The sequence below is a fragment of the Mobula hypostoma genome, chromosome 16 (genome assembly GCF_963921235.1).
Source record: "Mobula hypostoma chromosome 16, sMobHyp1.1, whole genome shotgun sequence".
Lineage (NCBI taxonomy): Eukaryota > Metazoa > Chordata > Chondrichthyes > Myliobatiformes > Myliobatidae > Mobula > Mobula hypostoma.
Window position 1 is genome coordinate 42,151,395 of NC_086112.1, and position 25,450 is coordinate 42,176,844.

General features: G+C 38.4%; 1 protein-coding gene across 4 annotated transcripts in view; it reads right to left on the reverse strand.

Annotated features, from left to right (window-relative positions):
* Positions 1-25,450, reverse strand: part of frmd3 (FERM domain containing 3) — a 185,830-nt gene that overhangs the window by 11,191 nt on the left and 149,189 nt on the right. For all 4 annotated transcript variants that reach the window (XM_063068799.1, XM_063068798.1, XM_063068800.1 and 1 more), the window contains 3 exons: positions 23,011-23,085; positions 20,631-20,699; positions 18,257-18,378 (listed from right to left, as the gene is read on the reverse strand). In XM_063068799.1, coding sequence (XP_062924869.1) covers positions 18,257-18,378; positions 20,631-20,699; positions 23,011-23,085 — 266 coding nt within the window. The remainder of the gene's footprint in view (positions 1-18,256; positions 18,379-20,630; positions 20,700-23,010; positions 23,086-25,450) is intronic.

Here is a 25,450-nt window from a genome sequence, read left to right on the forward strand (position 1 = left end):
ATACATCAGCAAATTAACTTAGAATTTTTTCCATCACTTCTACCATTTAACCAAAAGATTGTTCATGCAAGAAGATATTTGTAACAGAAGAAGGATGTTACCAATTCCTCTGACTATAATCTTGGGCCCATGTTTCAATAATCGAATATAGGCATCCTTAGAACAGTGGTTCACCATCTTAAGGTGAATGCTTCTTCTTGTCTGGATCTTCAGCAAGCCTTTCACCATGTTTACTTGTTCTGTTCTACTGAAATAGTAATTTACTCTTCTTGTACTTCTGTGTTTTAACTGTGAACTTCCCAACAGCAGAGCACATCAGACTCTAGGACACCGAGTAAATGTCATTTGTATGAAGGGGTTTAGGAATACAGTCACAAGGGAAATGATGGCTAAAATTACGGTTATTTATAACACTTACCAAACCCTGCTGTAACACTGTACCAAAGAGATTTATGGACTAGAAATACTGCTACGTTTTGCTAAACTGACTACCATGGAATTGTATAACACCCTAATATGCCAGTGAACATAAATCTCACCTTTCCATGCAACATCCCAACGAGTCTTTTCAGCACCACTTTCTAATGCCACCACTTCCTTCCAGATTCCCTAATCAACTTTGTTACGTTTTACAGGAAAATGCTGCCTCTAAATTTTACTATCTCGTTTTTAAACACTCAGCACATCGGATGTTGTTTTCCCTCTAGCAACTGCTTCAAACCTTCTTTCACCATGTCCTGCCTTATGCTATTGCAATCAGCATTCCCCAGTTTAGCAATAGCCTTATCTCCATGATTACATTGAAACTTACTAAAACTATAGTTGTTGTTTCCAAATGTTTCCACCACGTTCCTATATAGCACCTTCTTCAGTAGGGCTCTACGACTGCTTCACGAATTTCACTTGAAATCTTTTTATAAATTCCATCCATCTAAGCCCCTTACACTATGGCCATTCCAATCAATATTTGGGAAATTAAAATCACTTACTACTATGACACTATTGTTTTAACACTTTACTGCGATTTGCCTACATACCCATTCTCCTATTTCATGTTGGAAAGCCTATAATATAACGATCAAAATAAATTCCCCTTTCTTATTTCTAAGCTCTATCCATTGCTTATAGATATCCAGGATATCATACCTGTCTACTGCTGTAATGCCCTCCCCTTTTGGAACACACCTGTCATGCTCAAAATATTTATACCCAGAATTGGGATTTGACATTGGCTTCATGGGAGAAGCCAGAGAGCGGTAGTTGACAGTTACCGCTCTGACTGCAGACCCCTGGCTAGTAGTGTGCCACAGGGTTCGGTGCTGAGGCCATTGTTTTTGGTCATCTATCTCAACGTCCTGATGATGTGCTGAATTGGATCAGCAAATTTGTGTATGACACCAAGTTTGGGGTTGTGGTAGACAGCAAAGAAAGCTTTCAAAGCTTGCAGCAGGTTCTGTACCAGCTTAAGAAATTGGGCTGAAAAATGGCAGATGGAATTTAATGCACCCAAGTGTGAGGTGTTGCATTTTGGGAAGACAAACCAAGGTAGGGTTTACACAGTGAACAGTAGAGCTTTGAGGAGTGCAGCAGAACAGAGGGATCTGGCAACATAGATCCATAATTCCTTGAAAGTGGCATTACAGCTGGAAATGCTCATAAAGAGAACTTTTGGCACATTGGCCATTATACATCAAAGTATTCAGTTCAGGAGTTGGAATGTCACATTGAAGTTGTATAAGGTGTTGGTGAGGCCAGATTTGAAGCATTAAAGTGAATTACATAGGCATGAGAGAGGAGCTGGCCAAAGTTGATTGGAAGGGGACACTACCAGGGACGATGGCAAAACAGTAATGGCTGGAATTTCTGGGGGCATTTTGGAAGGCCCAGGATAGATATATCCTAAATAGATATATGCAACTGTACAGGGTACCGGTGAACCGCACCTGGAATACAACGTGCTGTTCTGGTCTCCTTACTTGAAGGATATACTGGCTTTGGAAACGGTGCAGAGGAGGTTCATCAGGTTGATTCCAGAGATAAGGGGATTAGACTATGAGGAGAGATTGAGTCGCATGGGACTGTACTCACTGGAATTCAGAAGAAAGAGAGGAGATCTTAATAGAAACATATAACATGATGAAAGGGATAGATAAGATAGAGGCAGGAAAGTTGTTTCCACTGGTAGGTAAGACTAGAACTAGGGGACATAGCCTCAAGATTCAGGGGAGTAGATTTAGGACAGTGATGAGGAGGAACTGCTTTTCCCTGGGGGTGGTGAATCTGTGGAATTCTCTGCCCAATGAAGTAGTGGAGGCTACCTCAGTAAATATATTTAAGACAAGGTTGGATTGATTTTTGCATAGTATGGGGATTAAGGGTTACGGGGACAAAGGCAGGAAGGTGGAGATGAGTCCATAGCCATGATCTTACTGAATGGCAAAGCAGGCTCGATCAGCCAGATGGCCTACTCCTGCTCCTGTCTCCTATTTCCCAATTTCAAAGATGAAGAAGTACTCTAAAGACAGGATGAGGCAACTGTAGCTGATAAGGGAAGTCAAATCAGCATAAAGGCAAAAGAGAGGACACATAATTGAGCAAAAATTAGTGGGAAGTTCGGTGATTGAGAAGCTTTTAAAAACCAACAGAAGGCAACTAAAAAGCCAAATGGAGAGAAAATATGAAATATGAATGAAAACTAGCCAATAAAACAAAAGAGGATACCAAAAGTTTTTTTTTCCCCAGATATATACAGAGTAAAAAAGAGGCAAGAGTGGATATTGAACCACCAGAAAATGATGCTGGAGTGATAGTAATGAAGACAAAGAAATGGTGAAGGAGCTTAAAAAGTATTTTTCATCAGTCTTCACTGTAAGACACTAGCATTGTGTCAGAGATTTGTAAGTGTCAGGGGTCAGACATGAGTGTAGTTGATACACTCAACTACACTCAACTAAGGAGAAGGTGCTTGGGAAGCTGAAAGGTATGAAGATATGTAAGTCACCTGGATCAGATGGACTACACCACACGGTTCTGAAAGAGGTAGCTGAAGATATTGTGGGGGCATTAGTAATGAATTTTCAAAAGTCACTAGATTCTGGAATGATTGCAGAGAACTGGAAAATTGCAAATGTCACTCCACTCTTCAAGAAGGGAGGGAGGCAGAAAAAAGGAAATTAAAGGCCAGTTAGCCTGATGTCAGTGGCTAGGAAGATGTTGGAGTCCATTATTAAGTATGAGGTTTTGGGGCATTTGGAAGTGCATGATAAAGTAAGCCAAAGTCAGCATGATTTGTTTTTAAGGGAAAATCTTGCCTGACAAATCTGTTAAAATTCTTCGAGGATAGACAGAGACAGTGGATGTTGGTTACTTGGATTTTCATAAAGCCTTTGACATGGTGACACACATGAGGCTGCCAAACCAGATTAGAGCCCATGCTATACACGGACAGCTGTGGAGGCCAAGTTATTGAGTATATCTAAAGCCGAGTTTGATAGGTTGTTGATTAGCCAGGGCTTCAAACGTTACAGGGAGCAGGCAGGAGAATGGGGTTGAGAGGGATAATAAATCAGCCATGAAGGAGGAATGGTGGAGCAGACACAATGGGCCAAATTCTGCCTTTCTTATGGTGTGCAGTTCTGGTCACCTACCTACAGGACAAATATCAATGAGATTGAATGAGTACAGAGAAAACATTCAAGGATACTGTTGGGACCTGAGGACCTGAGTTCAAGGGAAAGTTCGAGTAGATTAGAATTTTATTCCCTGGAGCAGGAGGGGAGATTTGACAGAGGTATACAGAATTATGAGGGGTATAGATAGGGTAAATGCAAGCAGGCTTTTCACACCGAGTTTGGGTGAGAATAGAAAACGAGGCAATGGGTTAAGGGTGAAAGGTAAAATGTTTAAGGGGAACATGAGGGACAACTTCGTCACTCAGAGAGTGGTGAGAGTGTGGAACAAACTGCCAGTGGTGGATGTGAGTTGGATTTCAATGTTTAAGGGATGTATGGATAAGTACATGGAGGGGAGGGGTGTGGAGGGCTTTGGGATCGATGGGATCAGACAGAATCTTAGTTTAGCACAGGCTAAATGGGCTCCGGATTTCCAGCATCTGCAGATTTTCTCATCTTTGTAATACGAGGAAGCAATATTGTTTCATTCTAATTCCAACTGAGTAATAATAAAAGACAACCTAATTCCAAACACAAGAGGAAATCTTGAGCAACACACACAAAATGCTGGAGGAACTCAACAAGTCAGGCAGCGTCTATGGAAGGGAATAAACAGTTGACGCTTTGACGCGAGACTTTTTATCAGTACTGATCCCACCCAACCTAACATTACTCAGCTAAACAGGAAATTGCCAAGATTGACCCAGCTTTCCAATATATTGGCTTTTTGCCTGATTCAACCCTCCAATTGTATTGGACCCACATGTTCCAGCTGGTTAAATTTTCATCCCATCACTCAAATTGGAAATTATTTCACAAAAACTTTTAAAGTCAAAGCATACAACAGAAAAACATTTGAGGATTATATGTCATTTTAGAATTTATAGAATCTTTCTTTTTAAATCTTTTTATTGAATAAGTATACAAAAAGGTAAGCCATATAAACATTAATACAATGTTAAAGTATAATAAAATTCCAGAAGGTATCAATACCAAAAAAAATACTACAAACAATGTAATTTAAACATAAGAAACCAAGATAACATAATAGTATACTAAATTTTATATATATCAATGGAAAAAAAGAAAAAAAAACCCCCCAAAAAAACCCACCGTGCAACTAACTAAAAGCAAAGCAAAGCAATGGGCTAACTTGAAACCAAACAGAGTTAAACTTAAGATCACGTCCTCAATCCCGACCTCCATTAAAAACAGTGAAAAAAAAACAAGAAGGGTATATATTACATTAAATGAAAATATCGAATAAAAGGTCCCCAAATCTGTTCAAATTTAAATGAAGAATCATAAAGGTTACTTCTAATTTTCTCCAGATTCAAACATAAAATCGTCTGAGAGAACCAAAAAAAGGTAGTTGGAGCATTAAGCTCTTTCCAATGTTGTAAAATACATCTTTTCGCCATTAAAGTAAGAAATGCAATCATTCTATGGGCTGAAGGGGAAAGATTACTAGAAATTTTAGGTAGTCCAAAGATAGCAGTAATAGGGTGAGGAGAGATATCTATATTTAATACCTTAGAAATAATATTAAAAATATCTCTCCAAAAAGTTTCCAAAGTAGGGCAAGACCAAAACATATGAGTTAAAGAGGCTATCTGCCCCGAACATCTATCACAAAAAGGATTAATATGCGAGTAAAAACACGCTAACTTATCTTTGGACATATGTGCTCTATGAACCACTTTAAATTGAATTAGGGAATGTTTAGCACAAATAGAGGAAGTATTAACTAATTGTAAAATCTGCCCCCAATCATCCACAGAAATGGTAAGCCCCAATTCCTGTTCCCAATCTACCCTAATCTTATCAAATGGAGCTTTCCTAAGTTTCATAATAATATTATAAATCATAGCCGATGCACCTTTCTGACATGGATTGAGGTTAATTATCGAATCTAAAATATATGTAGGAGGAAGCATTGGAAAGGAAGAGAGAATAGTACTTAGGAAATTTCTAACTTGTAAATATCTAAAAAAATGTATTCTTGATAAGTTATATTTATTAGATAATTGTTCAAAAGACATAAGGGAACCATCTAAAAATAAATCCAAAAACCGTAAAATACCCTTAGTCTTCCAAGTTTGAAAAGCGCGATCCGTAAAAGAGGGAGGAAAAAATATGTTACCTAAAATAGGAATCGCTAACCCGAATTGATTAAGATCAAAAATCGTTAAATATCGTTTATACTCCCTCACAAAATGTTCCTGAGTGTGTTATTTCTTTAGACGCTGAGAAAGCTTTTGATAGAGTAGAATGGCCTTATTTATTTAAGGTGCTTGAAATGTTTAATTTTAGCTTGAAATTTATATCCTGGATTAAACTGTTATATCATTCCCCTGTAGCCTCAGTCCGTACTAACTCTTTAAGTTCACCTTTTTTTCCTCTCTTTCGAGGTACTCGACAAGGCTGTCCTCTTAGTCCCCTATTATTTGATATTGCATTAGAACCTCTTGCAATTGCCATTCGAGAATCTTCAAATATTACTGGGATAACTCGGGGATTAAAGTCCCATAAATTATCACTCTATGCTGATGATTTACTTTTATATATTTCTAATCCTGAGAAATCCATCCCTGCTGTTTTAGAGTTATTAGCACAATTTGGTTTTTTTTCAGGTTATAAATTAAATCTTAGTAAGAGTGAACTCTTTCCGATTAATAAACATCTTCCCTTATATTATAAATTTCCATTTAAATTGATTGATAATTATTTTTCTTATCTTGGGATTAAAATTACTTGTAAATATAAAGATTTATTTAAGATTAACTTTTTACCATTAATAGACCATATTACTCAACTTTCATCTAAATGGCTTCCCTTATATTTAACTTTGATTGGTCGTATTAATGCAGTTAAGATGTTTTTTTTGCCAAAATTTTTATATGTGTTTCAGGCATTACCAATTTTGGTTCCAAAATCTTTCTTTGATAAAGTTGACTCTAAAATTTCTTCATTTATTTGGCAGAATAAGAATCCGAGACTGGGTAAAATACATTTACAGAAAGCTAAGAGAGATGGAGGTTTAGCATTACCTAACTTTAGATTCTATTATTGGGCTATTAATATTCGACATATGAAATTTTGGTTACTTGATCAGGACATACTATCTATTCCTAAATGGGTAGCATTGGAACTACAATCTGTTCAGGGTTATACACTTGGCTGTATTTTAGGTTCCTCTCTCCCTTTCGATTCGAAACGCCTTAAGCAGGTCTCTAACCCGATAGTTAAATATGCTTTGCGCATTTGGTTTCAATTCAGAAAATTTTTTGAATTTATAGAATCTGTTACAGAAATTCTCATTAATTAACAATTAAAGCATTTAGCCGCAATTACAGGCACGCTGCCGGCCTGTAGTTCTTCTTAGGAGAAGGTGCTACGTGAACATAATTAGATATGTACGAGACAAGGAGTGGCACAGTGGAGCAGCTGGAGGAGCTGCTACCTCACAGCTCAGCCATCTGGATTCAATCCTGACCTCAGCTACCATCTGCACACTCTCTTCCTGTGTCCAAATGGGTTTCCCTCTGGCATTCCAGTTTCCTGGCACATCCAAAAGACATATGGGTTGGTGGACCACCATAAACTGGCCCTAATGGGTAAGTGCAAGTAAAATCTGGGAGGAAGTTGAGGTAAACGAAATGGGATTAATATAGGATTAGTGGGTCGTTTGATAGTTGACACAGACTTGGTGGTCTCAAGGGGCTGCTTCTGGGCGAACTCTGCACTGCAAACCATCACTCTCTCGACTTCAGAGCAAGCTTTGGCTTTCAGTCTATATAGTGTACATTTCCTTCTGAAAAGGTACCTTTTTCAGCGGGTGTGCTGAAAATGACCCTATTTCTGTCCCTACATCTCAGCGTAGCCATTAACTTTTAATCATTTTCTACTGTTTACAGAATGATTTTCCAGTCCACATTCCACAAACTTTTTCCTGCGCATTTCATTATCAGCCACTCACCTGGGCATCAGCGAGTACTTTCCTTTAAAAATCATTCAAAAACAGAAATACAAAGTCGTGAGGTTGTGTTCATGGGTTCAATGTTAGGAATTGGACGGCAGAGCAGAAGAAGCTGTTCCTGAGACACTGAGCGTGTGCCTTCAGAGCATTGCACCTCCTTCCTGACAGTAACAATAAGAAGAGGGCATGCCCTGGGTGATGGGGGTCCTTCATGATGGACCCTACCTTTCTGAGACACTGCTCATTGAAGATGAGTTGTCTTTGGTCTCGGTTGTCTTTTTGTTTCTATGTACAGTACTTCTTTCCGTTTGCCATCCAACTTTTCTAGCCAGGCTTTGGATGGCTGTGCAGTACGTACTTCACTTGCGTTACCTTTGTTTCCCATAATACCTATTCCCTCAGGATGGATCCCTGAATTTCATAAATAATTGAATCGCTTATCTACAAGTCTTTCATATTCGCAGAACTAATTATCTGCTAAAATCATGCTTATATTATGGATGCTAAAAGGGTTCATTCTGCATTTGCTTATGTGGAAAGATATGGCAACAGCCAAATATTCCACTTCTTGGTGGGTTACAAATCTGGCTCATTTCCAGGATCTCCTTTGACAGTGTAGTAAAATGGGAAAGCCCAGAAATGTAAACAACAGGAATACTGCAGATGCTGGAAATTCAAGCAACACACATCAAAGTTGCTGGTGAATGCAGCAGGCCAGGCAGCATCTCTAGGAAGGGTACAGTCAACGTTTCAGGCCGAGACCCTTCGTCAGGACTAAGGTCGACTGCACCTCTTCCTAGAGATGCTGCCTGGCCGTCTGCGTTCACCAGCAACTTTGATGTGTGAAGCCCAGAAATGTGCTGTGCCTGAGGTTCATTTGTTACTTATTTTTACAGCAGCAAATCTACTGTGCACACCATCCTACTAACACACCTGAGCAGTCACTATTGGGAAGCCAGGCATAATTACACTGAAGAAGGTGCAATCTAAGATTCACCGGTAACACCAGAACAGAAAGAATATTCTTTTCAGAAAAAGGTGAATAAGGTGGACTCTTCCTTTCTGTTAAAGAAAACACTGAGGAAAAACTTGAAAGAGTTCCTTAAAATTATTAAGTTTAAAAGAGTATATATTCAGAAAATATTTCCACTGGTAAAGGCATTTGAAATTATAAGTCATAAATGTAGAATAGTGTTTAAATAAATTCATTCTTGTTAGCAGTGATAACTCATTTACCCAAAGAACAGTAAAAACATGGAAGAAGCTGTCAAAGATGTTGATTTAGGTTAACTGCATTAATGTAGTTAATGGAATCCTAAATAAGAAAATAAAGGAGATGGGATAAACAGTATCTGCTCAATTACATGAAAAAGAACAGTAAAATGTTTTCAAGAGACAAACTAGCAACACAGACAAGTGGGGTTAATAGTTTACTTCTCTGCTAAAAACTATGCAACCTTATAACTCACTATATATAACTACTATGTTATAAATGTGGTACCAGTGGACAGCTTCTCAGGGTGAGGCAATTGAATTCATCTGATAGAGATTTGTTACTGTGACCTTTTTGTTTGAATCCCTTAATTGATGAGGCTGAAAACACAGCTGCGTTTCTAAAATTTACTTCCAAATAGCTACAACCCAATTTAAATTAAGGCTGTGCAAGACAAGCAGTCATATGTCTAGGTTTCCATGATGTCATTTACTATCTTAATAATGCTTACAGTACCTTATTACCATTTCCCTGGACAATAATATCATTATGATTGCTATTTAACACATATGGGTCTACTTTGGCAGTATGGGAAAATATCAGCTGTTGGATTTACTTCAAAGAACTCTGACAGTTTCCCTTCACAAACACCTGTTAAGCTGATTTGGAAAATTACACTTGATACACATTTTAAATCTGACACACCTAAAAATTACAATGGTTTTTTAAAAAAATATACTTGTAAATATTTATGTACCATTTGCAGTATGAAATTTCCAAGCAAATTCTAAGAAATTACAACATTTTAGAATCACAGAGATAGTTGCAAGCAGTTAATGAATGTATTTAATCTTATGCTTGTTCAGTAAATTTCATTAATACACTTCAAGAAGACACAGAGATTGCAAATGCTGTATCAACACTCAAAGGTGCTGTAGGGACTCAGCAGTTGGCAGCATCAGTGGAGGGAAAAGGACAGGTGAGGTTTCAGTCAAAATCCTTCACCTAGATTGGAAAGAAAGAGGGAGTCTCCCAGTACTAACAGTGGAGGGAAAGGGTGAGCAAGAACTGGCAGGTGGATCCATCTGGGGGAGTGAGAGAAGTGGGGAGGATGGGATCGATGTCAGAGACTGGGAGTTGGTAGTGGAAGTGACAAAGAGCTGAAGATGATGGAATGGTGGAGCATGGGATAAAAGGAGGGACGTGAGGAGGGGAACTAGTGGGATAAGTGTGCGAGGGATGGGCAGATTGAGGGGTAGGAGGAGGAGAAGGAGATACGGTGATGCGTGTCAGGTGGATTAGGAGGAAAAGGGACAGAAGGGAACAAATACCAGTCCATTTGCAGATTGTTCTAATGACTATTTCACTTTCATTTTACACTTCAATAGTATAAGGAAAGGGATTTTACAGTTAACACTGTCTCCAAGGACCTATGGGCCAGAATCCTAGCGGTTAAGCTTAGATCACACCTATTAGAACCTTTGGAACAGAAACCTCCATTTTTTTTGATTCAGCAAGAAACTGATAAATGGCAATGTCATTACAAATGTATTATAATCAGAGTACTGTCTTCTACAGCTGCTATTGCAAGATCCACTGGCAAATACAGTTTTTACTGTTCTCATTGTCTGACAAGGAATTAAAAAAAACAAAAAAACAATATTGCAAAAAATTGTTTTGTGTATGAAACTTCTTCCACAGATAAACCATAAACTTGGACATATATAAATGCATTTTTACTGCAATGCTGTAGGTAATCCATTTTAGCAGTTCTGTAAGATCGGTCTGTTCTGCTTTCAGCCTGTTTGGGTTTGAGCTGAAATAAGGGGCTATATTGTTCAACTTAAGAATATGGTGGGCGAGACATCCTCATGGGTTTGGCGGGACCAAACTCATTTATGCCCGAGACGTACTGAGCCTGAGAAAGGTGGGTTTCTCGCTGCAGAGTCCAGTGGCTGTTAGCAAGGGGCTAATCAGCCGCATTTCCAGAGATGCCTAGTAACAAGTTTCACTTGTTTGTTACTGCAGGACCTATCCTTACAAATCAATTAAATACAAATCAAGTATTGGATATGTGAGCCAAAACTCCTGCTAGCATGCTCTGTCATCAAATGTGGAATGAAATAAAATTTCATGCATTGCATTGACTCCATATTCCAAGTACTACATCTCTTGCACAAAGTGACCTGATTAAGTATGCTTTTAAAATTCGAGGTTGCATACAAAATCAGGTGGTTTCCAATTTCATCAAAGGCCTGAATGTTGTGGGTGTGCTCTGCCACTGGGGCAAGACATGTTTGTACCGGTGTGTGGCGACACTTGTGATCTGCTCCCGGCTTTTCCTGTTGATTGTAAACACAAAGGACACATTCAGTCTACGCTTCAATGTACACGTGATAAATAAATCTGAATCTTTAATCTTGAATCTTGATTGTGAACCACTGAGGGTGTTGCAATGTGGAAATCAGAAGCTGCAATTGGGCTGGTTCATCTGAGATTCCACTCTGATGCTGATCACAGCACCGGTTCTCAAAGCGCTGTGACACACATTGTCAACCGAGATTGAAAAATTATGTGCAGGTAAGTGTTTTGATCTTCTTCTCTTATTTTAAGTTTGATTAATGCTTTTGAATTATTTTCTAATCAGTATTTTTAAATAAAAAATTATTGTTTTTCACCAGCAAATAATTGCCAAAAAGCCATCAGGACAGTCTAGGGGCTGGGCTTCAGCACCCGCAGTCTGAGGCCTCACCACTACTCACAGATGACTCCATTTCACAGATCAACCATGGCTCAGGACTCCATCAGAGCCACTGAAGGTTATAGCAGGTATAGGAATTAACCAGTGAGTGAATGTGGGGTGCAGCACAGGTCAAGCACAAGTCAAACCAACATACAATCATCATAGATTTGCCCATTAAATCCAATCAATGTGAACAGTGGAAGTCAGAAGAGCCAATAGAATACAGAGGGTTTTAAACTGGTTCCCAACAAAAATGATCGAGGATAACAAAGCTTGATTAGCACAAACCTATTGAACCTTAAATTGGATAATCCTAAATAAATTATTCCAACATTTGTAGATTAAAGCTTTTAAAGGATAAGAATAAAATTAATGCTGGTTTAAAATACATGGTTTAATTAAGGACAGTCAAGTCTAATTGTAAAAAGCAATTCAATTGTCTCTGTTTCTGGAAAGTGAATTTATAGTTGTCTGGTCAGAGATTGCTTAATTAACGATGGTCAATAAGTATTTGTAAAGGACAAGTTCCCTCCAATAAATTTAATTGAATTCTGAGGAAATGTAGGGATATATTAATCAAGGGAATGCAGGGTGTGTTGCATTTATGGATTTTTGAAAGGCATTGATGGATTTTCTCACAGGAAGCTTGTTGGTAAAAGTAAGGCTCATAGTACTTAAACTAATGTAAAATGATGTCATCAAAAGGTTAGAAAACTGCTTAAATGATTCATGAGTGCTCTCCAGGCCAGAGCAGTGATGAAGAGGGGTATTCACCCAGAGTCCACATTAGCACAATGTATGTGCCCACATATTTTTGTACTCTAGTATCATGAAATGTGCTATATGAATGTAATTAACTGTATACATGTGATTAATAGGTTAAACAGGTAGGTGCTGAAAGATGAGACTATTTTTGGAGAAAGAATACAGAGTTAATTTACATCAAGAGTGACAAACAATTTACAGTAATAGTTTGAACGAGTGTTAAAAACAAGTAACCGTGATTTGCATGGGCAAATCCTTAACACACAAAGTTGAAAAAAAGTTGTAAAGCTCGCATCGATTACAAAAAAGGGAAAGGTAAATTGAACATACACAAAATGTTGTTAGTGTGACTTGTGGAGATAATGAAAGAACTAACATGAAGGACAAATTTGACTCCCTCAATCTATCTGTCACAGATGCAACTGATCCTGTAAGTAATGGTAGAAATAAGCACCACAGACTCCTTACAGAAATGAAGTCCCTATTTTACATTTATAAGACTCTGTACCAGATGGGATAGGTTCAGAACAGATCAAGCAGCTCAAAGCTAGGGTTCAATAAGTTGTCGTGGATCATGAGGAGCAACAGAACTACATTCCACCATAAACTGTGAATAAATTTCCCAGCAGGTTCTCACTCTACCATTTTTATTAAGTCAGGGTTCGATAAGGAAAGTAGGGGAGATAGTGTGGAACAGCAGAAGGGTACCCAGGGCAAATTTTGAAGCTCTAATATAGGTCTACATTCATGCAAACAGACAGAACGCAGTGATCCCACAAGCAGAATCAGAATCAGGTTTAACATTGTTGGCATACTTCATGAAATGCGTTATGCACTGCAGTACATTCCAATAATAAAAACTGTAAATTACAGTAAGTATAAAGTGTTACGTACCCCGTAACTGGGTTGCCAAACCAGCAGAAATGGACCACTTAGTTGGAGTCTAGTTTAACAGAACTAATAGAGTTTTATTAAAGAAATAAGTAACACAGTACTCTAACCGTAAGGATATAAATGCACCAGGTTAGCAATGATAAAACACACATGTACACAGAACTAGGGTAATAGGAATCAAACAAGCTCTATCACAGTCTAGGGGTAAAATGATCAGTCTCAAGTGACACAGAGTTCAGTTCAGCTTAGTACAGTTCGCAGTAATTCCTGTTGTGCTGTTGGAGAGAGAGAGAGAGAGAGATAATATGCAAATCTGATTCAGACAGACCTTTAATGTTCTTCGCCGTTAGCTTTTGGGCAAACTCTTTTAACGTCTTCTGTGGTCACTGACTGTGACCCCTCCGTTCTGGATACGACCGTTCTTCCGCGGTGAACCCGGCACCCAGGCAAGGGCGGACACACACACCAGGTTCCTGCCGATCGTACCTTTTCACCCTGTGCATCTATGGTCGGTTCCCGCAACCAGACCTCCAAACTCTCACCAACTTGAGGGGGCACACCGCTCTTCCAGGGTCTCGTTGTCTCGTGATCTCGTGGTGTGTGTCGTGCCTTAGCGAACCTGTTCTTTTTATCCCCCTGCTGGGGTATCGCCTGTCCATCAAATTTCAAACAGTTCAGGTTCAAAGCAACCGGTCTGTCAATATTCTGAAATGTGTTTCTTTCTCGTTAATCTCTCTCTTCTCTCTTATTAGCATTTTGAATGTTTCTCCATTGTCTCTCTTATCTCTCTCATCAGCATCAATCTTCTGATAACTTGGTTTATCATCACAAAAGTATATTAGTAAAGTTAAATTAAGTAAGTAGTGCAAAAAGAGAGAATAAATAGTGAGGTAGTGTTCATGGGTTCTATGTCCATTCAGAAATCTGATAGCAGAGGAAAAGAAGCCATTCCTGAATCATTGATAGTGTGCCTTCAGGCTCCTGTATCTCCCCCCTAATGATAGCAATGAGAAGAGGGCATGTCCTGGTGATAGGGGGTCCTTAATGATGGATGTCACCTTTTTGAGGCATCACTCCGTGAAGATGTCCTGGATCCTGGGGAAGGCCAGTGCCCATGATGGAGCTGACTCAGTTTCCAACTTTCTGTAACTTATTTCAATCCTGTGCAGTGGCAACCTCACACCCCACCCCCCAACCAAACCAGATGGTAATACAGCCAATTAGAATGCTCTCCATGGTACATCTGTATAAATTTGTGAGTGTCTTTGGTGACATACCAAATCTCCTCAATCTCTGAATAAAATAGAGCCACTGTCATGCCTTCTTTGTAACTGCATCACTATGTTGGGCCCAGGATAGATCCTCAGAAATAAAGGCACCCAAGAACTTGAATTTGCTTACCCTTTCCACTTCTGATTCCTCAGTGAGGAATGGTGTGTGTTCCCTCGTCCTACTCTTCTTGATGTCCACAATCAATTCCTTGGTCTTACTGACTTTGAGTGCAAGGTGGTTGCTGGGACACCACTCAACCAGATGAACTACCTCGCTCCTCTACGCTTTCTTGTCACCATCTCAAATTCTGCCAACAATAGTTGTGTCGTTAGCAAATTTATAGATGGCATTTGAGCTGTACCTAGTTATACAGTCGTTTGTTTAGAGAGAGTAGAACTGTGGGCTAAGTACACATCCTTGAGGTGCGCAGTGTCCACCTACAGCAAGGTGGAGATGTTCCTTCCGATCTGCACAGACTATGGACTTCCAGTGAGGAAGTTGAGGATCCAGTTGTAGAGAGAAGTACAAAGACCCAGGTTTTGGAGTATTTTGATTAGAAGTATCGAAATGATTGTGTTAAACACTGAGCTGTAGTCAACAAACAGCAGCCTGATGTAAGTATTAGTATTATCCAGGTGCTCCAAGGCCACATGAAGAGCCAGTGAGATTGCATCCACTATAGACCTACTGTGGCGATAGGAAAATTGGAGTGGGTCCAGATCTTGCTTAGACAGGAGTTAATTCTAGCCGTAACCAATCTCTCAAAGCACTTCATCACCGTAGATGCGAGAGCTACTAGACGATATTCGTTAAGGCAGCTCACTCTGCTCTTCGGCACTGGTATGATTGTTGCCCTTTTGAAGCAGGTGGGAACTTCTAACTGTAGCAATGTGAGATTGAAAAAGTCTTTGAACACACCTGACATCTGGTTGGCACAGGTTTTCGGAGAGTAAACCAGGTACATCATCGGGGCCTGTTGCTTTGCAAGGGTTCACCCCCTTGAAAAACATTATGAGTCAAATCAAATTGAACTTCTGCAAGCTTGCTATATCGAAAAGGAATTCACAGCGGGAAGCCACTACATATCTTCAGTGGTGAGGAAGTTCACAGTATGAATATAAAGCAACCACCTTCAGCCGCATGTGCCAAGTAGATGATTGATTATGCCCTCTCCTAAAGTTTCTATGGAAGAAACCAGCTTTTAGTCAATTCAATGGCCACAGTTCAAATATCAATTACACGGCTAATTTCCAGGAATGTGCTAGAAATGGCTGCCATTGACATTATTGCAGCATTGGACTAAGCGATGTTACAATAAAATTATGTGGGAATCAAGGAAAAATCTTCCAGACGGCACAATGGAATATCATTGGAGAGTACTTACCTTGTGAACTTCACTAGAGACATAACTACACTCAGAGTCCTAAGGTCAGCCATCTTTAATTGCTTTTTCAATGGTGTACCCTTCATCATATTCACAGGTAAGGATGAGGACTGCACACAATTTAGTTCTGTCCATCATTCATCACTCAGCAAAATTTGGATAACATTCATGCTTGTGCTTTTGGGTGGCATTCATACGACACAAGAGCCAAACAATAATTATTTCCAAAAAGCAAAGGTATGTCGCCGCTGCCAATCCCTTTCCATCAAACATCCTGAGATTGTGGTCATGAGTAGCATATTATTATTGAATATTATACAACAAAAAAATCAAATCTTTGCATGGAAATACTTCAATAGTCTCATCCCTCTTTAGAACTGTAATCTTAGTTTTACAGCCCTCCAAGTCAGGCTGTGGGGTGCAAACTATTTTAATCACACCTCCACTGGCTGCCATACCTTCAGCTTCTATTGTCTTTCATTCCAACATTCATCCCTGAACTTTCCTGCATCTTCACCTCAGCTTCACCTTTTAAAGTATTCCTTAAAACCTACTCACAACCTCCTTCAGTAGCAGGGGTGAAAATGTGAATTGTAAATGCTTTTGGGAAGTAACTTTAGATATTTACTTTGTTAAATACATGTTTTTGTAGCTCTTAATGTCCCATGCAAGGAAAGAACATTTTGATTGTTTATTATAGAAAGTGTAAATCAATGATCAGAACCACATTTTTCTCCCTTATGTTCCTGAAGTTCTAATGATGATGAACGGTACACTGATCATCTGCATGGGTAGGTTAGTGTTAGTTCTTCAGTTCTTTTATTCTAGACTAGATTTCCATTAACCGTGCTTCACGAAAATGTTAAATGCTTTGCTCCGTGTATCTTTGCTTTGCTGATATCTTCAACTGAGTTTGAGGAAATGTCACACAAGCTTTGCAGGAAAGAAGCTTTCTCATCTTATTGCTGAGAAAATCATACTAGGAACAAGATGGTAATCAATGAGTAAGCCAAAATGTAGTTCTGGCAATCAATCAGTTAAAGGACACAGAATTAACATCCATATTGGCTCTCAACAGATAAAAAATAATGAAAGGATCAGAATGATTCTTATTCAACTTGGCTTGTAACCTGGAAAGATGCAAAAGCTTTAGAGAGGGTGCAGAAGAGATTTACTGAAATGATTCAAAGGATGAACTAATAGTAACCTAGCCATGCAGATGATCAGTGTACTGTTCATCATCATTGGAACTTCAGGAACATATGGGAGAAAAATGTGGTTCTGATCATTGATTTACACTTTCTATAATAAACAATCAAAATGTTCTTTCCTTGCATGGGACATTAAGAGCCACGAAAAAATGTATTTAACAAAGTAAATATCTAAAGTTACTTCCTAAAAGCATTTACAATTCACATTTTCACCCCTGCCATTAGTTATGTAAATAGATTGGATGTACTCAGTTACCTTGGTCACAAAGGAACTTGCAAAGGGTTATGACAGTGAGTTTTAAAATTTTGAAGGATAGACAAATAGAACCTTGTTTTACTGAGGGATGTAGAACAAAGATGAATGGCAAAATAACTAGAATTAACATGAAGAAACATAGATTACATGGTGAGTTCCCAGAGGTTGGAATGCTTTGCCAGGGGTAATAGTAGAGGCAGATTCAATTGTACCATTCAAAAGAAAGCAGGATAAGTACCTGAAAAGAAAAAAAAATGCAGGGCTACAGGGAAAAGACAGGAGAGGAGGACTAGCTGATTACCCTTATGTAGAGCGGTGCGGAGCTGATGACCTATGGCTTTCTGAATTGCTGTTAGCATTCTATGATTCTGTAATCTGCAGTTCAGCAAATCATTCCATGCTAGTGACATTGCAGAGAGCAGACAAAGCTTTGATAGATGTTACAATTTAAAATGTGGAGTGAAAATCAATCCCCGTAATTTACTGTAGGTTCTCACAGTTGCTCTTTTATGAATTTAGCTTTTCTTCATAATTGGGCTGATTTGTGGCCACTCCAAATGGTATTGAGAATTCATACCAGAAGTAAATTGTGGATGAATGTAATTGTATTCCTCAGCCAGTGTACAGTAAACTAGGTTCCTGTGGATAAATTGTCACACTGATAAAATTTGGTAAGCAGTGCAAGTAAGAGACATCTCAAGGGAATAATTGTTTCATTATTGGGCTGGAGGAATTCTTGTACACCATCCCACAAAAGCGGCTTTGAAAAGGATTAATGAGTGGATGGTTTTCAACTTTTTTTAATGTGATTTTTATCCTCTATTGAATTGAGAAGCAGGTCAAGTGTAAAGTGCAAGTGGATTCTCACCATCCATTGTGGAGTGCTCCTCAGATTCATCAGGGGATGGGAGGCACGATTCCGCCGTTTCCACATTTGTTATCAACTGTTTGGATAGAGAATTGTAACTGCGACTCTGACCAAGTGTGGACCTGGAAAAAGATGGTGGTACTGTTACACAATACAGTTTGGACACCAGTAACATGAATTATGCTGACAATATTTTTCTGCTTCTAATAAAAATCGCCAAATGTTTTAAGTAAGCTCTCATGTTATTTATTTATTCTTCAATGTATATATGCAATTTTATATTTGCAGATTTCTCTATATTTTTTCAGTTTTTTATTTCTGTTTTATTTTCATGAATTCCTATACATTTTAGAGTTTTCAAAATGATTAACCTGAACTTAAGGATGTCAGTGACCATCTCTTGAATCCATTGGAAGTTTGTTTGCCTGAATATTGGATGCAAAGAAATTATATCCGTCTGTACTGTACTATGTTAATAGTCTTTCAATGCTCATTGAATGCTCAAACATAAATGCTAGTCATTTGAACAGAATTCTGTCTTTTGTCCTTCATGAAGAACGATTGAGAAAGAAACTTAAAAAAAGACAAAACCAGCAGTTCAAATTAAAACAGCTTGACAGAAAAGCAAGGATCTCCTTTTGATACCTTTCAATCATTTGTGGTTAAATGCATCACAAAGTATTCACCTACAGAAAATGGTATTAATTAGGTTCTACCCCCTTTCTGGGTAGAGTTATCATATTCCAAGTGGGTTAATAGTTCAAGCACAATTTCCCCTGGGTGGTCGAAAGCAATTATTTCAGCCACAGTTTCTGCTGCCTATGACCACTGCTGGCAAACAAGCATTGCTGAAGTCTAATGTTCACAATATCAGGCTTGGCTGGGAGATCCAACCACTTCAGAATTACTCAGTACATACTGAAGGGTCCCAAGAAATTGGCAATGTGGGCTTGGAAAAGCAAGAGTTACAGATGAACGAAATATTAATCCAGAGAAAAGAAAGAATCCACTTCAGATTTATTACCACTGTCTTACATGATGTGAAATTAGCCTTGCAGCAGCAGTACAAAGACATAAAATACTACAAATTGCAAGATAAATAAATAGTGCAAAAAAAAGGAACAATGGGTTCATGGACCATTCAGAAATCTGATGGAGGGGAGGAAGCTGCTGCTGAACCATAAAGTGTGATGGTTCAGGCTCCTGTACCTACTCTCTTGTGGTAGTAACAAGAAGAGGTCATGGCCTGGACAGTGAGGGTTCTTAATGATTGATGTTGTCTTCTTGAGACACTGCAGAAATCTCATGTTGGAAAACAATGAAAGGCAGAAAAACCTTACACTTGGACATCCCTCTGCATGTGAGCAAGCATTGAGGAACAGTTAAAGAATATTAAATAGTTCTTCAACCAATCCTCTGTGCATGCTGGTACATATATTAAGAATTGGATGATTTGGCAGAATGCCACATGTATTAATAATTCAAATTAATGGATTTGATGATAAAACAGATACTAAAAATTCATCTGCCGACAGCCACACGATATCATAGCAGCTGCACATCCTACTTTTCTTTTGAAATTCAGCTTCAATGAGTTAACAAAGCAGACACCACTATATAGAATGTGTGCAGTTAGTTGTCAGGGATGAATTTGTCATCTGTGACTTCCAGGCTTTCTAATAATACAGCACTAAACAGGAAAGTGAGCTGTCCAGAGGAATCAATAAGTCTACAAAAAACATAGGTCTGCTAAACTAGTGAACAAGACAATGTAATATGGGGAGTGATGTAGAAATGTGTGAGTTTAGTTACTTTGTTCAGAAGTACAGAAATACAATTTTTATATAGGGATTTCAGTGTGAAGATATATGGAAAGCAATAACTGTAAATGTCCACATACAACTCATTAGGAATGTAAATAGTATGTTGGCCTCTATCACAATTGTACAGAGCTTTGGTGTGACCTTCCTTGATGACTAACTGAGATGGAAAAAGTGCTGAACTCTAAGAAAATGAGAAAGAAGACCTTTGGCACAGGATCAGCCATGATCCAAATGAACGGCAGGACAAGTTCACTGGGCTGAATGACTTATTCCTATTTAGATTTCTGGTCTGCTGTCCAATGTTGGGAAATATAAAAGGGATACCTGTGAAATAACTGAGGAACAACAAACCAAATAAAATTCAAGGCAAATCAAACATTTTCTTAGCGATCGTCGAGTGTTTCCTGAGTGACACATTACTCTCTGCACTGGGTTTCTCAGTGATAATAAAGTAAAAGGAATGTTTTGTTTTGGTTACCTGTGAAATTCAGGAGGGGTACACTGGGTTTCTCAGTGATAATAAAGTAAAAGGAATGTTTTGTTCCGGTTACCTGTGAAATTCAGGAGGGGTGCGCTGAATTTTTGTGCTCGCTTCTATTACTTCTTTGGCAACTCTTCCACTAGGATAAAGGTTATATAACATTTAGGTAAATATGTCCAGTGTGTTTTGAAAATGATTATATTTCTGAATAAAACAGTGGATAAGAACTGCCAGCATGGAAAATATATCTAAACAAAGCAGCAAATACTGACCTTCTGCTACTTATTCCAGCATGCCCATAATTTCTTCTTCAGTCATGGTTATTAAAGTAGGTTTATAGATCCCACATACCACCACTTAGTCCATTGCCTTATTCAAATTTTGACTCGAGGCCCTCCATATGCTTTTTTTCTGGTGCCCTTCAAACTGCAGTGGATTCCGGTTAATTTGGCCCTTGGTTAATCAGGGCAGCTGTTTATTTGGGACAACTCTTAAAGCACAAAAACTAATCAAGAAAATTGCTGGGATTTGAAACACTATGCCACTTAATTAGGCGGGAAACTATTGCCGAACAGGTTCTGACTAGTGTCAGTCATGCACACTTGCGTAGGCTTTAGACACTACGCCATGCTTGGAGTGAACAGTTTTTAAATAGCGTCAATTACATGTGTTTGTGCTCAATAAGCAGTGATTTTCGTTAGTGACTGTTGGCAAGAAATAAGCAGTAAGACAATTCAGAACCGTTTTGCTCACTGCAGTTTCAAGCATTAAGGCTAGGAGATGCCAGAAATGGCCAGAAGTGCAAATAAAATGATTTCACTACTTCAAAAAATTAAGAACTACAAAGAATTTGAAGGTCTTGACGACCATCTTGAATATTATGATGAAAATGAAGACCTGGAGGGTGCAAATGTTAATAGCATTGCATGAAGTCAGTCCATTATCCATGCTGACTTTGTTCATTGTGTACACTGCATGAATTCTCCCTTCGACAACTATTAGGAACTAATACACAGTTTTATAGTACTGTAATTCTATTGGTAGTGTTCCAATTTGTTCAGTATTTCATTTAAATACATAATTTGCTACTCAGTTTGTACGTTTTACACCTTTTAAACTATTCCCATCTATTTCCATGAAACTTTGGCTAATTGGGGCAGTCACTTAATTGGGCCAAAATGTAAAGGTCCCGATGTGTCCCGATTAACTGGAATCCACTGTAATTAGCTTCTGTTTCTTATGCTTATTTAAATACTATAGTTTTGGTCTTTTCATTTTTATTTTCTTGCATTAGATAACAATATTTAAAAGCCTACCTGTCTTTCAGGATGACTCGAAATATGGAAAATGTGGTTGGTATGAGGTGGTGATTTTCACCTGTCTGAGAAGTATTTCTGTACCATAGATCATCTCCAGTTCCATTTCCCTCTTGCCCTATATTCTCTGCTTTCACTCTATCTTCATTTTTCTATATTTATTTCTCTACTCATAACATAACTGGAAATTGAAATTGTAAGTATTATATCTACAATTTTTTCATCTCTCTTAACAGGGTCAAACAAGAACTTCCTTCAAAATAAAAACAAGAAGTCCTTACCCTCAATCTGTGATATGAGCCATCCACAATGTGAAGTTATTATAAGTACTCACTATTTTGTACCACTCTCTAGACTCTGTGCCGAAGACTCTGTTGTGTCATATGGACAAAGTAAGAAGATGCGTGGAATGTGTGTCACAGCTGCATCAGCGTATGCTGACGTGTGGAATTATGTGGACCGGCAGACTATAATCAAGAATTAATGACAGATTCTAATCTTGGAGATCTCTGACACATAAACCTACCATCACAGAGATCAAATACCATTGAATGTTGTGATAAAATCGTACGGCACAAGGACAAGGCCCTTCAGCCCACAATGTTGTGCCGAACCAATTAAATTAGTAATCAGATGGCTAATTAACCTCTCCTGCCTACACAATGGACAAATCCCTCCATTTCCCTCACTTTCATGTGCCTATCTAAATGTCTCTTAAACATCCCTAATGTACAATATCTGCCTCTACCTGCACCCCAGTTAGCACGTTCCAGACACTCACCACTCTGTGTGTTTAAAAAAACTTGCCTCTAAAATCTCCTTTAAAATTACCCCTTCTAGCATAAAATGAATACCCTCTGGCATTAGAGATTTCAACCCTGGGAAAATGATACTACCTGTCTACTTTAACTATGTCTCTTATAATCCTAAAAACCTCTATAGTATCTCCCCTCAGACTCTGCCACTCCAGAGAAAACTAAAGTTCGTCCAATCTCTCGTGATAGAACAATCCTTTAATCCCGGCAGCATCTTGGTAAGTCTCTTCTGCACCTTCTCGACATCCTTCCTTTAATCGGGTGATTAGAACTGTATGCAGTACTCCAACAACCTTAGCGCTTAAAAACAAACACTCACCTGAAACGAAATTTTCTGCCTTTGAAAAAGATGTTGCTGCTGGAGACTGTCTTAATTTGACTGGATTTTGCATACCTTTAATATGGTAGAAAGTTATTAGTATTTGGGGTTTCTAGGAAAACCTGTATCTAACAAATTGTTCTGCATTACATCAAAGGCAAGATTCATTGCTAATGCACAGTGGTCCACAATTCTTCAGTTCATTAAAAATTTAGTGAGGAAAATTGTAGACTGATGAGTTCATATATTACCTCAATCTAAAAGCAAAGTGAACTAAATGCTACGCAAATATAAATATTAAAAAAATCTTCTTTCCATTTTCCATACAATTATTACAATTTTTAACACTCAGAAAATATCACCTTTGCAGCAACCTCACAGCGAAACATTCACCAAAATATCTCTAGGTTACAAGCATCGTTGGACTGGATCTAGTGCAGTGCCTCATTCTCAGAGATTTATAGGATTATGTACTGTATACCCTGAGCTCCATGCCAAAGCAGTCAAGTTCCCTGAGACCAATCCAAAGAGTACATATCTCTGTGAGGCTGGAGAATATAGTTTGATCGTTGAGCCTTTAAGTAGCATAGCTTCAGGGGTAACTGAATTTGTAAAACGCTGGTGTTCCAGGAGTCAGTAAACATTCTCCTCTTTTAGCCAGGAAGCCGGAATATCTAATGGCAGACAAAATGTACTAAGTTCATTACTGCTTAAGTCGGTTGGGGAGTTTGATGCCAGAAAAAAATGTTACGAGTGCAAAAAAATAGGATTAAGAGACGAATCTTCTGGCATGCACTAAAACAACTTAGCTGCTGCAAAGTTAACAAATTTCGTGACACATGCCGGTGATACTAAACCTGATTCTGATTCTCATTCTGAACATTAAGGAATTCATTTAAAATTGCTTCACACCTGGCTAAATCAAATTCCAATTGTGTGGCACTATTTCTTGGGAGTAATAAAAATGATCGTCTAATTCAGAATATTAAAGTGAGACCAGGCAATTAAAAACCCAAATCAGGCTTTCTTTACTATCCCCGTGAATATGTGATTTCACAGTCCAAGTGTATCAACCTTTCCTCAAGTCAGAAGCGATGCCAAGCTTTGGCTTCCCTACCCTTCAGAAGGAACACTTTACTGGAATTGCTGTTGATCAAATGAACAAACTGAATCAATTGGCAAACACTACTCGAGGCTGTCAGTACAAATCAAATAAGTTGGACTGCTGTTAAAATCAGCTTACAATCATAACTAGAAATTTATAATGCCTTTGATATAGAAAATTTGTCCAACTATTATTCTAGATTATGGAGTTAGTACTGGGGGAAGAAAGTTTTTGATGAGAGTGAAGATATTTAATTGGAGTAAGTTTTGGCTTGGAATACCAAGTTAACATTTGGGTGCAGAACAGCAGTGGAGAAAAGAGAGGTGTTGAAGAAGTTGTCTGATGTCTTCAAAATAACCACAAGCTGCTGAGCAGTCGCATGAAGATGGAAAAGAGGAGGAACCCACAGGTGAAAGAAAATGTTGAAAGCAAGAACTGCTGGGGGTCCTCAGAGTGACTGCAGCGGAACAGGCTGGGGAAGTTGTTTGAAATTTGGTAAGAGGAGGACATTGGGGATGAATTGTTTGGTCAGCAGCTTCAAAGCTGGGGAAAGGTTAGTGAAGCTGTGAAGGAATAGTGCAGCCAGTTAAATTCACATGAATATTGTCTAAACTCAATCTAGAGTTGTGGAAAGCATAGAAATCTGAACAGAGGAGATGAAACAAAGAATTGTGATACAGATGAATGCTGATCTGCAAAATAGCATAAACACAATACCCTAAAAAAGAACAAGGACATTTAACAGTGCATCATAGCTAGCAAATGCAGAGTACTTTTTGAGAAGAGGGAATATAGCAATGTTCTGGAAAGCTCAGAATGAACCATTTACATTTTCACCCAGAACAATGAAATCCTGTTATTATCATGGAGTAACAGAGGGAAGAAGATACAGCGCCTTTATTGACGTAATCTGTATTTACAGGGATATACGAAGACTGGCATTAAAATTAAACATTGCATAATCATTTACATTACAAAAGTAGAATTTTCAGAAGTTCAGCATAGCTTTAAATTGGGAAACTTGGGTTCAAAGTATCTCACAAGTATCAGTGAGAAAAATTATTGGATTAGTGCAAAAAGTGGATGGATTCATTAATATATTTTTATGGACGACAAATTTTTGCCCTTTATGTAATTCACCATTTTGACTGAACAATAACAACCCTCTGCAGTGATAAAAAAAACTACTTGGTTGTATTAAACCACTACAAAGAAAACAACAAAACTGGATAGGCATAAATAACAATGTTGGTACTGAATCAGGACACAATGAAGAGACATGACCCACTCAGTCCATGAAACAACGACTTACTAATATCTGGATACTAAAAAAGT